This window comes from Pelmatolapia mariae, linkage group LG23 (genome assembly GCF_036321145.2).
Source record: "Pelmatolapia mariae isolate MD_Pm_ZW linkage group LG23, Pm_UMD_F_2, whole genome shotgun sequence".
NCBI classification, from domain to species: Eukaryota; Metazoa; Chordata; class Actinopteri; order Cichliformes; family Cichlidae; genus Pelmatolapia; species Pelmatolapia mariae.
This window is the reverse complement of record NC_086246.1, coordinates 40989045-41010263: the sequence shown is the minus strand read 5'-3', so window position 1 is coordinate 41010263 and position 21219 is coordinate 40989045. Positions and strand designations below refer to the sequence as shown.

The 21219-nt window shown below is 46.8% G+C and overlaps 2 protein-coding genes across 5 annotated transcripts; both read left to right on the top strand.

The window, feature by feature from the left end:
* The first annotated feature begins 2248 nt into the window (after positions 1-2248).
* On the top strand, positions 2249-9860 carry jade3 (jade family PHD finger 3). 3 transcript variants are annotated; one of them, XM_063465956.2, is made up of 12 exons: positions 2249-2428; positions 4002-4063; positions 4162-4221; positions 4755-4837; positions 4917-5074; positions 5586-5776; positions 5886-6097; positions 6243-6410; positions 6634-6750; positions 6929-7387; positions 7617-7734; positions 8437-9860. In XM_063465956.2, exons 3-12 carry the CDS (start codon positions 4173-4175, stop codon positions 9192-9194), a joined length of 2313 nt encoding a protein of 770 aa, XP_063322026.1. In that variant the 5' UTR covers positions 2249-2428; positions 4002-4063; positions 4162-4172; the 3' UTR covers positions 9195-9860. The 3 variants fall into 3 exon arrangements, with proteins under 3 accessions (XP_063322026.1, XP_063322027.1, XP_063322024.1); XM_063465957.2 differs by having other exon boundaries at positions 2249-2720; XM_063465954.2 differs by having other exon boundaries at positions 2249-4063.
* Positions 9861-12396: 2536 nt separating this feature from the next.
* Positions 12397-18701, top strand: plcxd1 (phosphatidylinositol-specific phospholipase C, X domain containing 1). 2 transcript variants are annotated; one of them, XM_063466928.1, is made up of 7 exons: positions 12397-12585; positions 12743-12856; positions 14745-14887; positions 15116-15244; positions 16269-16424; positions 16911-17094; positions 17184-18701. In XM_063466928.1, exons 2-7 carry the CDS (start codon positions 12748-12750, stop codon positions 17426-17428), a joined length of 966 nt encoding a protein of 321 aa, XP_063322998.1. In that variant the 5' UTR covers positions 12397-12585; positions 12743-12747; the 3' UTR covers positions 17429-18701. The 2 variants fall into 2 exon arrangements, with proteins under 2 accessions (XP_063322998.1, XP_063322999.1); XM_063466929.1 differs by having other exon boundaries at positions 12740-12856.
* The last annotated feature ends 2518 nt before the right edge of the window (positions 18702-21219 follow it).

Below are 21219 nucleotides of genomic sequence, written 5' to 3'. Positions count from 1 at the left end.
GCCCCCCAAAGGAGGGACAAGAAGGCATTTGAGAGGACAGGCGTTATTGTGTTTTGTTGGCAGCAGTTATAGTTTTGTATTTTCTGCCTAGTTTTATTTTTATTTAGTTTTTTAATTCCAGTTTAGTTTCCATAGCTGGTTTCATGTTTCAGTTTAGCTTTTATCGTCTTTTTTTTTTTTTCACTTTTAATTTTAGTCTCTGTGACTGTTACTGTATGGAGGGTGTGTGTCAGAGCCAGTCTCAGCACAGATGTAACAATTAATATTTTTTGACAGCAGTCACTCCAGAGTGCATCACTCTGTGTGCATCTGAGCTTCATCAACCAAACTAGCAATACTACCGCCAGGCGGCTGATGGAAAAGCTGATGGTTGTTTCTGTGGACACTGCAACCTGTGAATAGGTTCTCAGCTTCCTGACAAAGTGGCAGCAGACAGTGAAGGTGAGCAACCACACATCAAAAACATTTCAATGAGCACAGGCTCACCTCAGGGCTGTGTTCTCAGCCCGCTGCTGTTTAGTCTGCTCACACAGATCCAGCACCAACCACATTGCAAAGTTTGGAGATGACACCACAGTGGTTGTTCTCATTACTAACAATAATGAGTTCGCGTGAAGAAGCTTGAAGTGGTGTGCAGATTTCAGGAGGTCTGGCTAAGATCACCACGCAGACCTCACCATAAATGGTGCTGCTGTGGAGAGGGTCAGCAGTGTTCTTTGGTGTGCACTTAGCTGATGAGCCGTTCTTCTCCGCTAACACCATAGCAGTCATCAAAAAGCACAAAAGCCACCCCCTCGGAAGATTCAGGAAAGCAGGACTCACTCCCAACACTTCGCCTCACAGCCTTCTATAGAGGTGTAACAGAAAACATCCTGATGCTAAGCTTCACATCCTGGTTTAGCAGCTGGAAGTCCCGTGAGAAGCGACAACCCAACAAGATCGTAGGACTGCCAGTAGGATAATAGATGCTGGATGAATTCTTTGCACTGTGAGACTGATAAATGGACTGTGCCCCCTACCCACTCACACTGAAAGACCCACAAACCAGGGGCGGATCAAGAGAAATTTTCTTAGGCTGGCATGGAAATCAATTGGGGTGGCAAAATCAAAGCCTTTTTAAAACACATATGCAGGTGTTACATATGGTTAAAATGATTCAAATGCATTAAGTATACATGTTTCAAATAAATATAGTCAATAACTTCATTATTTTCTGTAGCCCACATAATTAAACATTTCAGTTACATAAAACGTGAATTTTGATGTCCTGTATAGCTTGTATAATAAATAAATATGTAGCCCAATAAGTATAAAATCCAGAAAGTTACACAACATGGGGCCGTTTTATTTGCAAACACATATCTAACTTACGTTTCACACTTTTTTTGTTAGAAAAAATCAAATTGTTACTTAAATTTACACAAAATGTCAGAAATCTGCACCGTGATGAAGAGAAATTTGAACCTAATTTTCCATGATTTGCTGGTTTAACACTCTGAGGTCCAAATTATAATTGGCCATTTTTTACTACTTTTGGTTTTACATTTGTATTTCACCTTTAAAAATTTTTTTTGTGTTGTTTGGTATAATTATTTTCGGCCCAACCTCACGTGTCTGAATTTAGAGTTATTTTTTCACTGACGTACTGTATTAACACAACTGATCTGAAATTACACAAAAAAACCATAAAATCCTAGTAGTAGTTATATATTTTTTTTACTGTAAAAACAGACACGTTTAGTAAATTATTTTATAACTTTAAATTCAAATAATAATTGTCAAGTTTGAAAACGTATGCACAAATTTTATAAACAATAAAGTTTACAAAATCTACTGAAAACTAGTGAAAACAAGACATAAAGCCGGTCTGCGCCATGGGTAAAACCATTTGTTAACGGTGTGTGTGTGTGCAATATATTCAGTTTTAGGATTTATGTTCATTTTTAATTGTTGCTGGGCTCAAAGTGTTAATGCTACCTTATTTTTACTTAAAAACAACACTGTCACATGCAAAACTAGGGTGGCACTAGGGGTGACAAGAGATCATTTTAGAGTGGCACCCTATGCCAACTAATGCCACCCCTCTAGATCCACCCCTGCCACAAACGGACTTTTTTATTTTCCAAAAGTCTCGTTTTATCGAACAAAAATCTGCCTGGGGTTCACACTCCCACCGCTTGGGGGCGGTAATGCAGCGTTAGCACCACTCCGAGGAAGGCGGAGGCTGACTGGGACGGCGGGGTTTAGGACCCGGTGGGCTGCGCTGTACAATAGGGCCGTTGTGGCGTGTTGGTGTCCGGGCAGCAGAGCTGGATCCTCCCGTTGAGCTGTGGGGACAGAAGTACCGAGTCCGGAACCAGAGCCCGGGCCGAGGCCGTGTGAGGACCGTGTGAGCGGAATAACGCGGGCGGCAGCGGCGGGACTGCAGGTATGAGCGGGAAAATGTGAACAATATGGTGGCGAGCTGAGCCTGAGCTCTGGGCTCTGCCCTGGACGGTCCCTTCAGGCCCGGGGCCTGCGCTCTCTCTGGGGCCGTCCTGCCTCTTTACCCCGGAACCACGAGCGGCTGGTAGGCTCCCGGGGTATGAACCCAGCGGAGCAGCACAGATGCCCGCCTCAGAGGCTCTGAGGAAGTGACATGTTTGAGTGATGGAGGCGCCCATGTTTGATTTCCCAGCCCGCGGGCAGGCCTTACAGTTTGGCGCCAACACTTTACACAGGTGTGTGAGCCTTTCTTTCAGGTGAGCCAAGAAACGGCACAAAACAGGAGGAGGGAGGGAAGTAAACATTGTGTTAGCCTTTTCTCATCGTTTCCTGTCAGGTGAGCTTTTTAAACAACCTGACGTCATATCCGTGCGCCCTCCCTCCACAGGTTAGATGTCAGGTGGAGAACACCTGCCACACCTTGCTGTGGAGTAATGACATCTTACATATATGAAGCTGTTTGAACAGCCTCCACACACTGTACATAAAAGATGGAGGGAGCACTCATCGTCAGCGTGGAACCCTCAGCATTGAAGTGGTAGCTGCTGCCATACTGGTTTTATTTGGGGGCAGAAGTGAGCCCACTGTTTAGTATTAGTACCTACTCGGGTAGGCTCGTCGTGGTTTTTAGGGTTCTCTGTTAGGGATAGGTCATAGTACCCGGTACTTTTTTGTACATACTCCACCGGGGTTCCAAGCGATCTGAAAATGTGATGTCAACAGACTGCATGATACCGATTGGCTAGTCAATGGCGTCACTTGAGGAGTCATGAGAGTGTCTCCTTCATGAACCACTATTTTAAAAACCTGGCAACGAGGAAATTGGCAACACAGAAACAATACTGTGGTCCTCAAGTCCATGAGGGAGTCTATGAGAACTAACTCACTGCTGCCTCTGCTGGACAATAAAGGAACTGCAGCTTCTGGTGCTTAAGGTTACTGAAAAGTCAAGTGGAAAAGCAGAAACATGGAGTGAAAATATGATTTTTGTTTATCAGGGAGAACCTGCCGTTATATTTACCAACAGTTTCCAACACTGTAAGTTGACTTGAGCTTTTCACGTGAGGTGTACATCACTATGGTATGGCAAGGAGAGGGGCTCCTGGCTCCTCCTCTTCCTCGTGTCTTCATGGGGAATGTCAGGCTTGTGCCGCCTGGACTGGTGTCGCTCTGGCCTCTTCCACCTCCTGTTTATTGACACAGATATGCTTTAAAAGTTATAAAAAACTAATATTTTTAAGAAGAACTGCTATAAGTCTTTGTTGTGTGTGATAAGTCACTACACCTGTGTCTGTATGACACCTGTGAGGCGGGTGAGTGCTGCTCCGTCCTTCACAGATAGAGATGCAACACAAAGTAATAAAACAAAAGTGATCATATGTGATGATGACGCGTTAAAAGCAAGTGAATTAGAAAGTTACAGCAGAGATACAATAAAATGTAAAATAATAACATGTAATCAGTGAAGTAATAGTTGAGTAATTTTATAAATGTCTTTATTTACTTGTGGTTTGCAGATATGAACTGAAGCGGTCTGAGAGAAGAATCTACTAGCATGCTTTTCAATTTGAAGTTGACGGTGAGTACAAATTTCTTCTTTATGTCAACAAACTTCTGTTCCGTTGGCTGTAAAAATCATCAATATTTGAATGTCATCATCTTCTTTTGCTGCTGCAGGATGATACAGGATGAAACGCCTCCGGTCCTCCAGCAGCAGTGACACTTCTGACAATGAGAGTGAGTCAAGCTTGCCACTTCGTTTCCGGCGTCATCATCATTTCTAACCTGTGACTGCTCTGTAACTATTTCTGTAACAACAGAAGAAAGTGATCTGTGTGTAGTCTTGCCTGTTGGTGCAAAAGAATCAAAAGGATCCCATTTGAATAATCAGTGTGAGACGGCAGCGTCATTAAAACTGGAAAATAATAAGCATGTTCCAGTTTTAAAATGTGCAGATGCTGTTCGAGCATTTCAGATTTATGCTGTTGGCGCATCACACCTGTAAACGTGCCTGACGTGACACCTCAGCCTAACGTCGCCACCTAGTGGTGGCAAGTTTCAATCGCTGAAGAGTGTCAGTCACAGAGAGAAACTGTGCTGCCTCCTGGTGGTTTAGATGTGAGAACAGACGGACACAGGTACACCACTCTCAGGCTGACCACACGTCTCAGGCTTGGGGTCCAGAAACAGTCGCGGCATGGCAGCGTGACCTGTAACCCAGACCGAACTGTCTCCTTCATTTCTTTTTATTCGCCTCTTTCTTCTTTCAGGTCCATCAACCTCTTTCTGCTCCTCCAACAAATATGGGAGCAAACCTGGAACGCCCGCATCCAACCCGAAGAAGCCGGCTGAGGTGCGTGTCAGACTCTGCTGAGCGTCAGTAAATGTCAGGATGGCGTTTGACTACCTGTGTGCGTCTCTCTCCCCCACAGGTGTTCAGGAAAGACCTGATCAGTGCAATGAAGCTGCCTGACTCCCATCACGTCTCCCCAGAGGACTACTACCTGCTGGCAGACACCTGGAAGCAGGAGTGGGAGAAAGGAGTGCAGGTACCAGCGAGCCCAGACACCATCCCAGAGCCGTCCGTCAGGTGAGTCCGACCGCCTCCCAAAGGTCTTAGTGTGCCACCTCCTCTTCATACAGGTACTTGAGTACGCTGATCAGTGTACTCAAGTGACAAGTTTACACGAGTCAGCCGTAGCTGAGCACATGACCACGTCAGACACAGCCTCAGAGACTGAATGCTTTGGAGGAGCTCCACCCCAACGGGAACCGGCTCAGGTGTCTCATGACCCAGTGGTAGGAGAACTGGGGGGGAATTCACCTGTCAGCTGGATCGGGAATGCTCCTGTGTCTCCTGGAGGAGGAGAAAGAATCTGTGCCGTGGCTTCAACGTGACCACAGACCAGTCTGAAAGTGCAAACAGGAGACCGGCAAATACGTTCGGCGTCAGCTGATCGTCTCGCTCTCTCAATCACAGCAGGAGGAGATATCGCAATCATTACAGCTTTGACCTTTAAATGTGTTTGTTGGCTCTCTTTGAAGCAGGTTCTGGTTGGTTCAGCTATTCAGTCTGACGACTCTCTGCTGTTTCTTTTCAGAGTAATCGCGGAGAAGCAGAAGGAAACGCTGTACGCCCACCAGAAGAAGTACATCCAGTGCTGGAGCCAGGAGTCCATGGAGCCGGGATTCGTGAGCATCAAAGAGCTGGCGGAGGCCATGTGCCGCTACGACCTGGATGACATGGACCTCTACTGGCTGCACGCGCTCAACCACGAGCTTGAACGCATGGGTAAGACGGGCCCGGGGGGGCACAGTCCACACTTTGAATACTTCAGACACCTCTGTTCTTCTTCTTGTGAGTGTCTGATCACCTGGGGTGTTGCTGTTTGGTCCTGCAGGTGAAGAGCCAGTGGACGAGCTAATGATGGAGCGAGCGATGGAGGCGCTGGAGAGGCAGTGCCACGACAACATGAAGCACGCCATCGAGACAGTGGAGGGCCTGGGGATTGAATACGACGAAGACGTCATCTGTGATGTGTGCCGCTCTCCGGACAGCGAGGAGGGCAATGACATGGTGTTCTGTGACAAGTGCAACATCTGTGTGCACCAGGTAGGAAACGCCTCTCTGCTTCTGCTAGTCCTGACCTTGTGACCGGAGCGTGTGTCGGAACCCCGTGCAGTACACTTGTGTTTTTGTGTTGTATCTGCTGATGTTCTGGTTACACATCACTTGCATCCCACTGTTCTTTCCGCAGGCGTGCTACGGCATTGTTAAGGTGCCCATTGGTAACTGGCTGTGCCGGACATGCGTCCTCGGCATTGACCCGCAGTGCCTCCTGTGTCCCCAGAAGGGTGGGGCCATGAAGGCAACACGAGCCGGCACAAGGTGGGCTCATGTGAGCTGCGCTCTGTGGATCCCTGAGGTAAGTGAATCCGGGGTGAGGGGAAGTGGGTGCAACAACACCAACAGTGACAAATAATGTTTTGTTTTTTTTGTATCAGAGACTGAGATGAAAATATTTACTGCTTTGGTCTATATACCTTTAATAAAGGAGCACGTGTGTAGAAATGATAGTGACAGTGTGGTGCTGTCATGTCCTCTGTGTGCTCCTCATCGCCTTCTATTTTTCGGCCTCCATCCTGCAGGTGAGCATCGCCTGTCCAGAGAGGATGGAGCCCATCACCAAAGTCTCCCACATCCCCCCCAGCCGCTGGTCTCTGATCTGCAGTCTGTGCAAGCTGAAGACAGGTGCGTGCATCCAGGTGAGTTATTCCTTCCGTTTCATGCCATAGAGATCACTTTAGACTGATTGCACGTCTGCAGACATTAAAGTTTGATTTTATGATCCTCGAAGCGTCTGCAGCAGGAAGTCTGCTCTGGAGCTGGACGTAAGCTGGCTTTTCCCTCAAGTAACTCGATCCTCTCTGTCCCCCTATTCAGTGTTCAGTAAAGAACTGCACCACCCCCTTCCACGTGACCTGTGCGTTCCAGCACAGTCTGGAGATGAAGACGATCCTGGATGAAGGGGATGAAGTCAAGTTCAAGTCATACTGCCTAAAGCACAGCCAGCCCAAAGCGGGAGAGGCCGGCTTGAGCCCGGCTCGATCCAAAGCCCCTGGAGAGGTGGGGAAGGGGGGCCAGCGAGCTCAGCGGCTGCAGGAGCTGGAGGAGGAGTTCTACACCCTGATCGAGCCCGAGCAGCTGGCCCGGGACCTTGGGCTGTCTCCGCACCTCGTGGACTTTATCTACCAGTACTGGAAGCTGAAAAGGAAGAGCAGCTTCAACAGGGCTCTGCTGCCCCCTAAAGAGGAGGAGGAGCAGCTGGTGCTCCAGCCGCAGGAGGACAGCATCCACACCCGGATGCGCATGTTCATGCACCTGAGGCAGGACCTGGAAAGGGTGGGTGCTTCCTCTGTGCCCTGTGTGTGTGTGTGTCCGTGCAGCCTGTGTTAGTGGTGATGTGGTTTTTTAGCTTTAGCCTAAAAATTTGGAGCATGTACTCAGTGTCAGAGCAACCATTGCTGATTCAGTAGCAATTATTGAAACTCTGAGGAGTGAACCTGCTGTCAGCCAATCAGATCCCATCTGTACTGCTGTCTTTAATAAAGTGGCGTGTATCTGGCTGCAGGTGAGGAACCTGTGTTACATGGTGAGTCGACGGGAGAAGCTGAAGCTACTGCAGAGCAAAGCTCAGGAGCAAATGTTCAATTTGCATGTGAAGCTCATGAACCAGGAGATGTCTGCAGGTGAGTTCACAGTGAGAAGCAGCACCGGCTATGTGACTTGCTCTTTGTATCAGCTGACCTCAGAGCAGGTCACGTGACACAGAAAAATACAAAGCAAAGCTCAGACTCGGCTCAGTTCAGAGGGATCGGGTATTTTACCTGTTATTGAGCAGGTAGAAACCAACACTCGGTATGTGATAATAAGAACGTCCTGTCAGAATCATAAATTAATTTTATGATTTGGATCATTTTGATTTCTTTCTATTTATTAATAATTAATTTGGATCAAAGCTTAACTTGAAGCTCCAAGTGAGCCTGAGTTACCTGCTGAGGGGCGAACCCAGATTTTGCAGTGACTAATCAGAAACGGGGTCAAAGTTCACACTGTAAAATGATCTGGTTTGAGTTTTGAATAGTTATGTAAATTAATATATGTAACGCCTGTAACACAATAACTTGGGTATGAAGGTGATGTTGTTGGGAGCGTCATTAAATTTACTGAAGTTATGGTATATTTAAAAACCAGCTGAATGTGGGTGTTGGGGATTTCTACGAAGGTAGGAGTTGTTTTCCATGGGGATCAGCAGGATTTAAGATGGATTTATGATTTATTTTTTTATGATGAAGTAAAGGATAAAACAGTAGTTTGTGAGGACTCTTAAGCTGTCTGTGATGTGATTATGGAAAAGAGAAAAAGGGACTGAACATGTGTTTTCTCTGCAGGTCTTCCTGCTTCGTTCCCCATGGAGAGTGTGCTGTCCTGGCCTCCTCCAAGAATCACTCTGAAGCTGAAGATGCCCAAAGCTCCGGGTGTTGGGAACGGACCGCTGTGCCCAGATAACAGCGGGAACGTGGGTGAGCACGGCGGTGAGGGGGTGGGCCAGGGGAAGCCTCAGCTGCACGGCCGCAGCATCAGAGACGAGCGCTCCACCGGCCGAACGTCTTCCACCAGCGGTGCACCGCAGCACGTTAAACCGAGCGGGAAACCTCTGACGCTGCACAGCGCGCTCCACGGGCAGCCTTCCAACAGCAATGGCAGACTGGAGCGAGACCGAGCACGCCTGGCCAAATCTAATGGCGTGCTGGAGAAAGGCGCTGCTCAGAGGGACGGCTCATGCCAGACGCCTACTGACCGCAACACTGCAAACGACAAGAGCGGCTTTCGCAAGTCCGCCATGGAGCACTTTGGCCGCTCCTTCAAACAGGCCACAATCAACCTGGTCCGGACCACCGAGGACCTGCGGGCCGACAAACTGTCCCGGAAAAGCGGTGCCAAGGAGCGGCTGTGGGCCAAACCAGCACCGGAGCACCGCGTGAGGAGCGCGCGAACGTATCAGGACAGCGACGGGTACTGCCCCGACGCTGAGCTCAGCGACTCTGAGCCAGAGGCCAAAGGTCAGTGCAGGCGGCCACTCGGGCTGCCGGACGTTCCGAGGAAAGGGAAACAGGCACCGGGCTCCAGGCACGCCATGCAGAGGTGACGGCTGTGCAAACTGCGGGGCTGACGGTCCGCACGAGGACGCACCGTGAACGCGATCTGCTCGCTAAGTCCTAACATACCGACCATGTTTCCGGCCCCAGCATCTCTTGGAGCACACGCGCAGACACATACACACCCGGCGCTGTCTTCCTGTCATGTGACGATGTTTGTCTCCACCCATGTTGGTCCTGTGAAGGGTCAGTGATGTCACAGCTAATTAGCAGATCGCCAAGAAGAGGAGGACAGGATTTCTGAAGCGACGCTCGGGGCGGGAGGCGCTGTGGGTGGGGGGACCCTTGTGTATTCTGTGCAGGTGTGCACACGGGCATGTAAATACCACGTGACTCCCGCCCGTCAGCGCTGCACGTCTCCTTGCCTCTGCCTTCATACCGAGGTGCTGCAACTCTTCGTCTACCTTTCTGAAAACACGAATGCCTTCTGTGTGCAGAAACACTCCACACGCTTTAGCTTCCAGAAACAGTTAGAAACAATAGAAAAACATTCCACGGTGCGACAGACGCTGAACTGAGGTCTTCAATCATCATGATGAGCCTTTATTATATCACAAACTTTAATTGTGAAAGCGAGCTGCAATTATTGTTACGAGGTGCATTTTTGCTGCTCAGCCCAAAAAAAATAAAATAAAATGGGCGTGCTCTTCTCCTCACTTCCTGTCGTGTACAAGCACTTCCTGTCGTGTACAAGCACTTCCTGCTCGATGATCGCGTCAGTTGAGCTCCAACTCCTCTGAACACTCCGTTTATCAGAGTTTTTTTTTAATTTTATTTTTCTTTATACCGTTGGCCCTCTGTGAAGTCACAGAGAGAGAATAGAAACCCCGCCTACAAGCTGTTTGGAACAGCTAGAGGGGCAGCTAATGAGAAGACACTAACCAGGAGCAGTGGTAAACAGCTTGTTTCAGGTGGAAGGGCTGTTGGAGCTGAGAATCACGCAAAGCTGCTGTCATGGGGCGAGAGGTTCGCTTTGAGGATTAAACCATCATGGAGAGCGATTTCACTGCGAACGCTTCAGTGTCGATCAGGTTCAGTTATAACGTTCAAATGCAACCTCTGGTGAATGTGCGTGTGGTCTTGGGTTGACATTCTGACCTTGGCGTCTGCTTTTGGTTTATTGCAGTAATGATATTAATCGGCGGTCTGAGTTAAGCTGCGTGCACACTGTCGCTCAGTTTTCGTGTCCTGTTTGCTGCCCACGAACCACTAAAGCTCGAGTGTCAGCAAACATGGCCAAAACAGTGACATCATCTCCAGGACCAAAGCGCCAGCAGCGTGATGCGGCGGTCTGAAGGTGGAGGCAAACGCCATATTACAGAATGGCAAACGAGTCGGTTTCTTTTTTTGGGTTGAGCTGCAGAAACAGAACCCGTCGCGGGTTTGTCCTATTTTTCTACAGATGCTGAGTCAGTGCTTTTATTTTATACCTTCATTTTTACCTCATTTTTACGCAGATCCTTCCTCATTTAACAGAAACCGTCTCTCGTGCCTCAGCGTGGTGTCTCCACACAGACTGCAGGCATGGTCACAGGCTGTAAACGGGCCTGTCGGCTCAGCTGCGAGCAGAAGGTTGAATCCTCAGCGGCTCCAGGCAGGTGGAGCGGGTGCAGGAAACACTACATGAAGCCCAGAGTTAAACTTTGACCTCCATCGCTCACCATTCTGAGCCTGTGTGTGTGTGAGTGTGTGTGTGTGAGAGTGAAGCTGTGCGCCCACCTACGGCGCTCCAACACTAACATATTCGCAAAGATGTTTTTTCATGTTTGTTCCTCGTTTGGAAAATCATTTTTTAATAAAGTCTAAATGTTAAAGTCTGATCCTTGAGTTAATTGAATGTTCATCAGTTTTCAGGGAAAGTCAGGAAGCAGGTTTTCTGTTTGTGGTTTCAGGTACTGCTGCACAATACTGCAATACTTATGGTATTAATCCAAGACCAAGTAAGTAGAGGGTCAATACTGCTGGTACTGGTATCGATACTTGTGACCTGTAACAGCTCGTGTAGTGGAGAGTAGTGTGTCGTCATCTATGAGATAAATTTAAACGTCACTCAGTCACAATAATAATAAAACACTTTTCATTGTTTTATCTTTCCAAAGCTTTCAGGACACCGGGCCTGTGAAATGTACCCGTGATGCACTTAGCGTGTGTAGTTTAAATGAAACCGTTGACAGAAAACATTCAGATGTTTTTCATACTTCAAAGTTAGTGTTTTTGTCAAAAACCACGTGTACAGATCATACACAGGAATTTGAAATTGCAGTTTTCCCACACCCTTCAGTGTGACACTTAACAAGTCTTATATACAACACAATCTTGTATAAACAATAGTGTCAAACACAATCAGAGTGCTTGTAGGGTGGTTGGGTCAGAGGGGAGAGGTGGGTTTGGAGATGGTGTGTATGATAGAGCAGGGAAAGAGTTCACACCACCCAGTCACCACCGTCCCACAGCAGTCACACATTTGTGTTTTATTGGCACCGCCTTCATTTTAATTGTTTCCATTTTAACTCAGATATTTAATCAGCCAATCACAGCAGCAGCTCAGTGCTCTCAGGCACGTAGACACGATGACGATGAGCTGCTCAACTTCAAACTGCATTGTTTCAGGATCTGCTGGGATTTTCCCATTGAGCATGTCTGGATCCATCCTGCCTGGTTTGGGGTGGTCATCAGCTGTGCGATGATGTCACAATGATCAGCTCTGAAGGGTCAATCTGGTGCTAGTGAGGTGTACCTAATGAAGTGTCCAGTGAGAGTAAGTGCGCATATTTCCAGAGACCCTCTCCCTCCACTAGATGGAACTGTGATGGAGATCCTTCTGAGGTTGTGAGTCATGCTGTGACTGACTGTCATTTTAACTTTATTAGCTGCTCTTGGGTCAGACATCGACTCTCAGTGTGCTCACTGGAACGTCCGGCACCTGTACAGGTGAGCACCCAGTCCCACAATAAACACAGGAAGACCTGAGACCAGACGAGTCGCCCCCTGCTGGAAATGGGAGAGACCATCTTTTATGTACAGGCGTTTCATCAGCTGATCAAACGTCGTGACGTCTCCAGATGTTTTACCTTCACATGCAGTTTGGAGGTGAGCCGCGTGTGCGCGCGGGGCTGCAGCAGCCTCGCGGTCCTGCGGCCTCTTTAAGAGCGGAGCCGCGCTCCCGCAGCGGCGACCGGAAGCGCGCGGCGGGTCACGGCTCACCGGTAACAGACAGAGATCTGCTGCGGAGGATCCCAGCTTCCTCCGCGTGTCCGTCACACATGTTTGATGTGCCGCTCCGGTCATGACTCGTGCACGCGCTCTCAGACCGGCGGCTCGTGGCCTTTATCAGCGGGCTGTGCTCGCGTAAGCGGATCTGAGACACAGAGGGACGATCAGGTGAGGAGGGCTGACTGCAGCACACACACATAAACACACAGGCACGCGCAAGTTTACTGCTGTGAAACAGCGCAGTGCACGCACCTGCTCACTTTCACTTTATTAAACATTAATAACACAATGTAATCAGTGAACCTGTGTGTGTGTGTGTCAGCAGCAGTGATGTCCGGGCTGAGTGAGCCCAGCCTGATGGAGCTGCCCATGGAGAGTTGGATGTCTCGCCTGCCATGCGCCCTGTGGGACGTCCCGTTGTTCCACCTGGCCATCCCAGGTAGGCCTGGTGTTGGGGGCAGATGGTGCTGATGGTGTGATGGGACCTGAATCAGTTTATTCTGTCTTATTGTCTCTGATTTATTGATGATTCTCTGACTGTGAGGACGTGATGAACGCGTTGTGTCCACATTTCACACACACACACACACACACACACACACACACACACACACACACACACACACACACACACACAGTTCACCTGCTGCTCTAACAGTCAGAGATTCACCTGTTCATTCATTTATCACCCGCTTCATGTTTTCTGCCTGATTGAACTGTTTCCTATTGAACTACAATTTTATTATGTGTCTCTTATCTTATCTCAGGAAAGTAGTAATTAAAATAACCAATGACAGAAATCTGAGATCAAACAGCAGACTCAGTAAGAAAGGAAAGATTGGAGCGATAAAGGAAATGTGCTGCAAGGAGACCAAGAAAAGCCAAATGCATATTTGTGTGTTTGCATTTCTGTTTGTTATGCAGCATGTCTTATTGTCATCTTAGTGAGTGGCTTTATTTCTTGACCCACAAGTACAAACCCAGAAAAGCTCCAACAAAGTCAGACGCTGAGTAAAACATAAAGAAAGGCACATTTACTTCACTGCAGAACAGAAAAAACTGTTTTGAATCAGTGAGTGATTGTGGATACAGTTTACGAAAAAAAGAAAAGAAAAGGGAAACACAAAAACTGGTTACATTGAATACAAAACAGAACTTTTTATGTTAGCACATAGGTAAAGAAAAAAAGAAAACAAACAAACAAAAAAATAAACAAAAAAACACAACCCAGGAGGGGCGATTGATACTTAGAAACCCTTTCCTTACAAACCACGCAGAAGTTAGCTGCAACACCACTGAGCTTCACATTCCCATTAACACAGACACACATCGGACCTCTATGGAATAAGCAAATCAGTTAGTCAGCAGGAACATCCCTAAATTGAAAGTTAGAGAGGTTTGTCAGAAAAAGACCCCAGATTTGATCAAATGTACCCTTTTGGTTCTGGATGGAGCAGTAGATCTTTTCAAGACTAAGACACGACATGAGATCAATTTCCTCTTTGCCTTGGTCCATTTTAAAGAGGAGGCGGTGCCATTTCTCCATCATGGTCACACGTGGCTTTGTGTCGGCGTGACGGAGCTGTAACTGCATGTGTGGACGGCACGCCGAGCTGCTTGCAGACACTGGTTTCTGGAAGTGTTCCTGAGCTGTGCACAGATTTATCACAGAGCAGTGTTTCTGCTGAAGGTCACAGTCATCAGCCTGCGCATGGAGATTCCCCCAGATCCTCCGAGTGTCCTGATGATGTCATGTTGTGTAGATGATGAGATGTTCACAGCGAGGACTGTGATTCTGAAACAGGTTGTGAACCTCTGAGAAGCTCCGCCTCTCTGAGATGATCTTTTTCTACCTGATCACGTGACCGACCTGCTGCCAGCTCACTTTTGATCTTCTCTTTAGCACTGCTGACTTTCACACGCTTTTGTTGCTCCGTCCCAACTTTTAGGACACGTCGCTGCCGCCAAATTCCACATGAGCTCGGATTTGTCACGAGCAGTAAAATGAAAATTCATTTTCTCAGTTACATTTTCCTGGTTTTATTTAACATTTGAAATATCTGTCAGAGAAACAGGAACAGCGGCTTTAACAAGGATCATAAATGTGCTGACTCGGTCGTTTAAGCTGCTAAAAATGGTTGATTAATAAATGAAGACATTGATGAAGCACCTTTTTACACACACGCCAAAAACAGTATTTATTGTGTGACTTTAAAGGTTTTGGGCTCAGTTTGGGGGTTGGAGAAGCTCCAGATCCACATCTTCATATGTGCAGGAAGTCTGTCAGGGCCAAGTGGAACATTCAGGATTATCTTTGTCCCTTTCAGGCAGCCATAATGCAATAACCTACTGCCTGGATACGGATGACAGGTCTCCCATCGACCTCATGCAGCCTGACATGCTGCAGAAGCTCGACAAATTCATGAAGCCCCTCATTCGCCCATTTGTGTACAAGTGGGCAAAAACCCAGGTAATACTTTTACAGCACTGTTCTGAAACAGCTGTCACCTCGGGGCGGATTACACTGTACAGTATCAGAGAGAAACCCAGCCATCCCACGATCCTCTACCAGCGGCTCACGGTGACAGTGGGGAGAAAGAGAACAATGTGATGACAGGCTGTAACTGTACCTGTTTTAGTCCTTCTTGTGTATAAAGCCGGACCTGCTGTGATGAGTTGTGTGTCCTCCATGTTTCAGGAGTGTTGTATAAAGCATCAGCTGGACTGTGGGGTGAGGTACTGCGACCTGAGGATCGCACACAGGCCCAACGACAGCTCCACACACCTGTACTTCTACCATGGCGTCTACACCACGCTCACTGTGGAGGTGACTCACAGTCACACATATGCAAACAGATGCTAAATCCATGACAGGTTTAGATTTGGAATTCTGTGGGCTTGTGGTTATCCATTCTGGCTTTTAGCTTTCTTCTTCACGGCTTACAGAGAAAGTTTTGTTTCAATAGAGAGCAACAGAATATCAACCAAAAATCCAGAAACTCAGTTTGAAATAAGTATTTGATCCCCTACAGACGCCCACAGAATGGCTGTGTGGCCCACGTAGCACAATCACCCAGTCAGATACTCCTGATCTCAGCTTGGCGTGCGAATAAAGCACCGCTGTCCACAGACTGCGAGACCAAAGAGCTGTCACCGGACGTCAGGGACAGGACTGCAGACCTGCACCAGGCGGACGGAGCGACAGGAGAGAAGGTGAAGCTGTCAGTGCGATTATTCAGAAATCTAAAATGACCGTCAGTCCCCCTCAGTCTGGAGTGAGGATAATCCTGAGAAAGGTGGTGGGAGGAGCTTGTTAACGACAGCCACAAATGACACCGCGAGTAGCATGAAGTTTGCAGTGAACATGTGAATCACAAGCTTGAGAGAAAGTGCTGAGTTGCGTTTTCCTTTAATATGCGTTTCACTCAATGACATAAAAACCAGTTTATACCTTTCAGGTTTGTTCTGCGTCTTTGGTTGATATTCTGTGATATTCTCTCCATAAAAGTCAAACTTCCATAAAAGACAGACCGTCTTTGGAAGTGAGCACACACACACACACACACACACACACACACACACACACACACACACACACAGAGTAAGAGTATCCCTATGTTAATCTGAGTGTTCAGGGATTACTGCACACATACTGAGCTCATTTTTAGAAACTTTGACCATGTTTGACATGAGCAATCCAACACGTGTGTTTTAAAGCAGGAACAGAAAACAGCAGGATTATATCATTAGGAACAAAATGGCAGCAATAACACGTCAAATCAGCTGTGCACGTGGGCGGGATAAAGTTCATTTTGGTGTGTGAGGGTTGAGCTCGCCTGTGTCTCTGACAGACGGTGCTGACGGAGATCCGAGAGTGGCTGGACGCTCATCCCAAAGAGGTGGTCGTCCTCTCCTTCAGCCACTTCCTCGGCCTGAGCCAGGAGCTCCACGCGGTGCTGCTCACCACCATACGCACCGTGTTTGCCTCCAAACTCTGTCCCAAAAAGGTACGGATGCACTTCCTGTTTCCTGAAACATCTCACAGGTTTCTAACTGTAAGGGTGAAGCCGGCACAGAATCCCAAAGTACCCTGTTTTACAGATTTACAGCAGAGGTGCTGCCCTCCATGCTGACAGGGCACTCCCGTTAAATAGCTCACACTGGATGAACCCATTTCACGGCAGTCGCACACGCATCAGTCAGCCAGTGTCGGTATCAAACACCTGGACGTGACCGCAGAGAGGATTCATCCATCCATTTATGCCTCCTCCAGTTTAGCTCCGCCCACAAAATGTGCAAACATTAAAACCAACCGTACACAAACTTCATATATCAAAAAAGTGTACTTCCATTAAGTGGACTTCTTTGACCTTTAACTCATATTAAAGAGCCTGGTGGGGTTTATTTAAACTTTTAGGGAGGAGCATGGGAGCCGTGGTGATTGCATTACCCGGATTATTAAGGCGTTCACGGCTCTGATGTGTTGCTTTCAGGCTGAGGTCACTCTTCGTAAGCTCTGGGCTTCGGGCTACCAGGTGATCGCGTCCTACGAGCACAGCACGGAGCGCCGGCACACTGAACTGTGGCCGGACATCCCGTACTGGTGGGCCAACAAATGCAAAGCCGAGGCTCTGATTGACGAGTTTGAACGCATGAAGCAACAAAACAGGAGACCAGGTGACCTACTGATGAGTCATGATGTCAGACAGGTGAGGATTGAACATATTCACCATCTGGATCTCACTGTGTGTGTGTGTGTGTTTCAGGAGGTTTCTTTGTGACGGGGATTAATCTGACAGAGGACCTGAAGTACATCTGCACCCACCCAACTGAGTCCCTGAAGGACCTGGTGATGTCCACGTACCCGATGCTGCTTGGCTGGGTAAAAGAGCAGACGCCCGGCGAGGAGGACGGCTCGCTGAACATCATCGCCGGCGACTTTGTCTCGGAGAGCTGCTTCGTGCCCACCGTCGTGGCGCTGAACCAGAAGCTTCTGAAGCGGTCCTTGTGACTGTAACAAGCGTGACCTGAGGAGAACGTGAACCACAGCATGAGATGCACACAGGCCTTTTTGTTAGCGGTGACACAATAATACTTGAATATTTGTTCAGACATGAACGTTTCAGCCTTTAAGCTGCTTGAAAACAGACGTTCTGGTATTTGGACCTGCACTGTTTGTTTACACTCACCTCATTATTTATGCAATGTTGGAGGCAGCGCCGTGGCCGGACTCACGTTACGCTGACCGAAGCAATAATTCTACAAATAATCCAGTGCGTAGGCTTTTTAGAGCTGGGTCGTGCTGCGTGAGATCAATCCGAACCCCTCACAGTCAGCTGCAACATGACCCTACCGTACAAGCGAGCCTTCACCTGCTCTCCCCTGTCCCACCTGCTGATATGAGCCTGAAATTTACCCAGAATGCACTTAAACTGTGGCAGATCGTCACACTGTTGCTCACAGCTGCTCAGAGATCAGGAACAGAGTTCAGAGGTCTGCAGAGTTAAACTGAGTGGCGTTAAACACCTGGTGTCTTCTGGATAAGAGCTGAAACATCTTCACAAAGTCAAACTGCTGCAGTCTGAAACACAGTCTAAATGTCCCAAAAGGTTGATTCTGTCCATCTGGACTTGGCGTTTTCAGTGGAAGAAACAGCCCAGTTTTCATTCAGTGGGCTGGTTTCAGTCATTGTGCAGAGGTACTGTTTATAAGGTTGGAGACCTGCAGTCAGCTGAGACTGAAGAAGTCTCTAAACTCTCACTGAAGAAGGATGATGACAAAACGTTTCTCCCACTGAAAGCATCCAGATGAACAGAATCAACTTTATTGGTATTTCTTTACATGGATGACTGAGCATGTATCGAGATGCAGCTTAAATGTGTTTTCAGCCCTGACGGGTTCATGTGCACTTATGAAAGTAATCATGAGTGTAAAATATTCCCAGTATGAAGGTAAAGATATGTGTGGCATCAGTAAATAATCTGAAAGAATCAGCTTATTGTGAGGGGTCAGATGGGAGCTGCTGCTTGATTTTATTTTGAAATGACCCACGAATAAGCACAACGAATTTAGCGAGCACACGTGACTGTACTCTTTTATAATATTGTGTGTGCAATATTATTTCGTATTTAACCACAGAGAATGTAGAAGAGATGTGAAACTTATGCAAACTGCATGGAAAACATATTTGCATGAACCCAGCCCCGACTGTTCTACTAAAGCCTGATTTAGCCAGTAGATTGAGGCTTTCCTCCCAATGATGCTGTACCGCTGTGCCTGTGGATATGAGCTTTTCCAATAAACACAAGCATTTGTAAGAAAATCCTCTTTTTGTTCCCTGACTCATCAGCACAGTGTGAGAGGTTTTTCCCATTACAACTGAACTCAGCCGGAGTGATCTGCCCTCTGCAGGGTTTCGCCAGCAGGGCGCAGTGTTTGACCTGACTGCTCTGTCTTTTCCTGACCACTTTCTGTGTCATGAGGTGAAGGAAAGGAGCACGGAGCTCAGAAAATCTGATATGTTTGTTACATCATTCATTTTTTCTTCCCCCTGCTGATCCCGTCCATCTCCTCTGGATCTCCTTTATTCAGGTTTCCTGTGACTGAAGTTCATCATCATCCTAAAGGCTGAAACACAGAGCTAATGCAAACTGAGTTACAGATGCACGACATATAAGGAATGACACAAGTGACAGCTGTCATTGTAATCAGCTTGTGAATGGACGTGTGGCTCCTCAGATATTTAAAAGTACAATGATAGACGGAACCTTCAAAACCTTTAAAACTTTGAACTTTTCTTTTTGATAGCGCTTATACAGCAGGACAGTTAATCAAAAACACAGCACCAAGTCCACCTCTGATTGGCTGAAAGACTCTGAAAGACTAAATGAATGTTTTGGAGTCAAAGTCTGGACTTAAATCAGACTGAGCTGCTTCAATGTGACCTTAAACAGGCGTTCATGCTGGAAATTCCTCTAATGTGTCTGAATTAAAGCATTTATGCAAAGAAGAGTGGGCTAAAGTTCCTCCACAGTGACATGAAAGACTCACTGAAGGCATCACAAATACTTGGTGGTGGAACAGCCAGTTATCAGGTTTAGGGGCCGTTACTTTTGCACACAGGGCAGGTAGGTTTACATAACTTTCATCACTATATTTGTCCAATATACAATTTTGATGATCTGAAAAATGTAAATATGCAAAAACAGGACAAACTCTCATCTTAGCAGTGGGAGGCAGATATCGGTATAATGCAGCCACAACTAGATCTCTGTTATTCTTTTTGATTGTCTCTCACAGATGTTAAAGCCGAGTGCATTAATCTAATGCACTCATGATTTTTTTAATATATATAATAGCTGGTAGAAAACACTCTAATCTTCTACTGCTACTAGTATCTACTACTACTGTATTTTTTCACTTAAAGAGTACAAAATTGACTTAGTACTTCAACTACTTTGTCCTCTGAAGGTCATGATGCTACCTGGAAAATGAAAACTGTGGAAGCTGGTGAAAGCATACACTGTCAAACAAACACTCGTCCCACAGGTTTTTTCTGCCACTCCCTTATGATAAAACTTGGCTCCAACATGTTTTGAGCTTACACATGAGCTTAAACATGAGCCCACAGATATATTTCCTGTCTCTGGTTCTTTGAGAGTTCAAATGCATTTTCTCATGAGGTGGCCAATGAGTATTCTTACACTATTTTTCACAAAATCCCACAGCCCACCTTTAGGCAGCCGCTGCAGTAATCACTACAGGGCCGATCAGTTTGTGGTTCTGACCTCTCAACTGCCCTTTATGGATGGAATATCCTCATCTGTAAGCATTAGCCAAGCTCCGAATCCAGAAAAGCAGAGTGTTTAGAGGTCTAAGCAAGAATAACTCACACAGCTTTGCTTTTTACAAGAACATATGTCAGTATGTCTTTTCTGTCAATGTTCAGCCTTCGTGTGCCTGAGGGGGTGGAGGCGGTACATAAACATCACAGTCACAGTTGGTTTCGTATGTCATGGTGGATTTCTTCCAAGGAACTAAAGACTCAACGTACACGTTCTATATCAGTTCCTGAAGCCATGTGGCAATAACTGGGCAGTAAACCCACGCGTCTCCACTTGTACACCAACTGAAGTGAACTGAACTGAATTGATGCAAGAGAGGAGATTCTGAGAATGAGCCAGCAGGCTGTAACTGAGTTCATGCTCAGGGACAGTTCAGTTGCCTCCGCTGAATCGTTTATCCAGATGTGTGTTAGAAAACGCCTGACAGAAATCAGCACAGGTATAAAACTGAACATACTGACTGACAGTTCAGTTCATATCTAAGCTTCTAACTTGGAAGACTATATTATAAATCAGTAGAAAAGAGAATTCCTGGAGAATCAGGAAGTGGACACACTTTAGTTTCTTATCACTGCAGAGCTGCCGAACTGAGTTTTTTAAAATTTAGGAGGAGGACAGAAGATGCAATCTGTGTGGCATCACACACTGAAGATGACAGTTATTCTATTTCAATACTTTACATTAACAGTCTCAGTTATTCAGAGACTGTCTGAGCTAGAACAACCAATCGCAGCTGCCAGACTCCGACTCTGGACATGATTAAATATGACGCATTGTTCACTTGATTGATTTAAATGGTGTAACTGAAATCCTGGGGCCAGCTGTAATGTGGATCATGTTAAAACACCTCACTCATTATATTTTGCTTTTTGCCTCAGTAAAACAAATATATATTCATCTACAGGATTTTCCTTCCATATAAGACAGTTTGATGCAGATGTTTTTGTAACTTGATGAT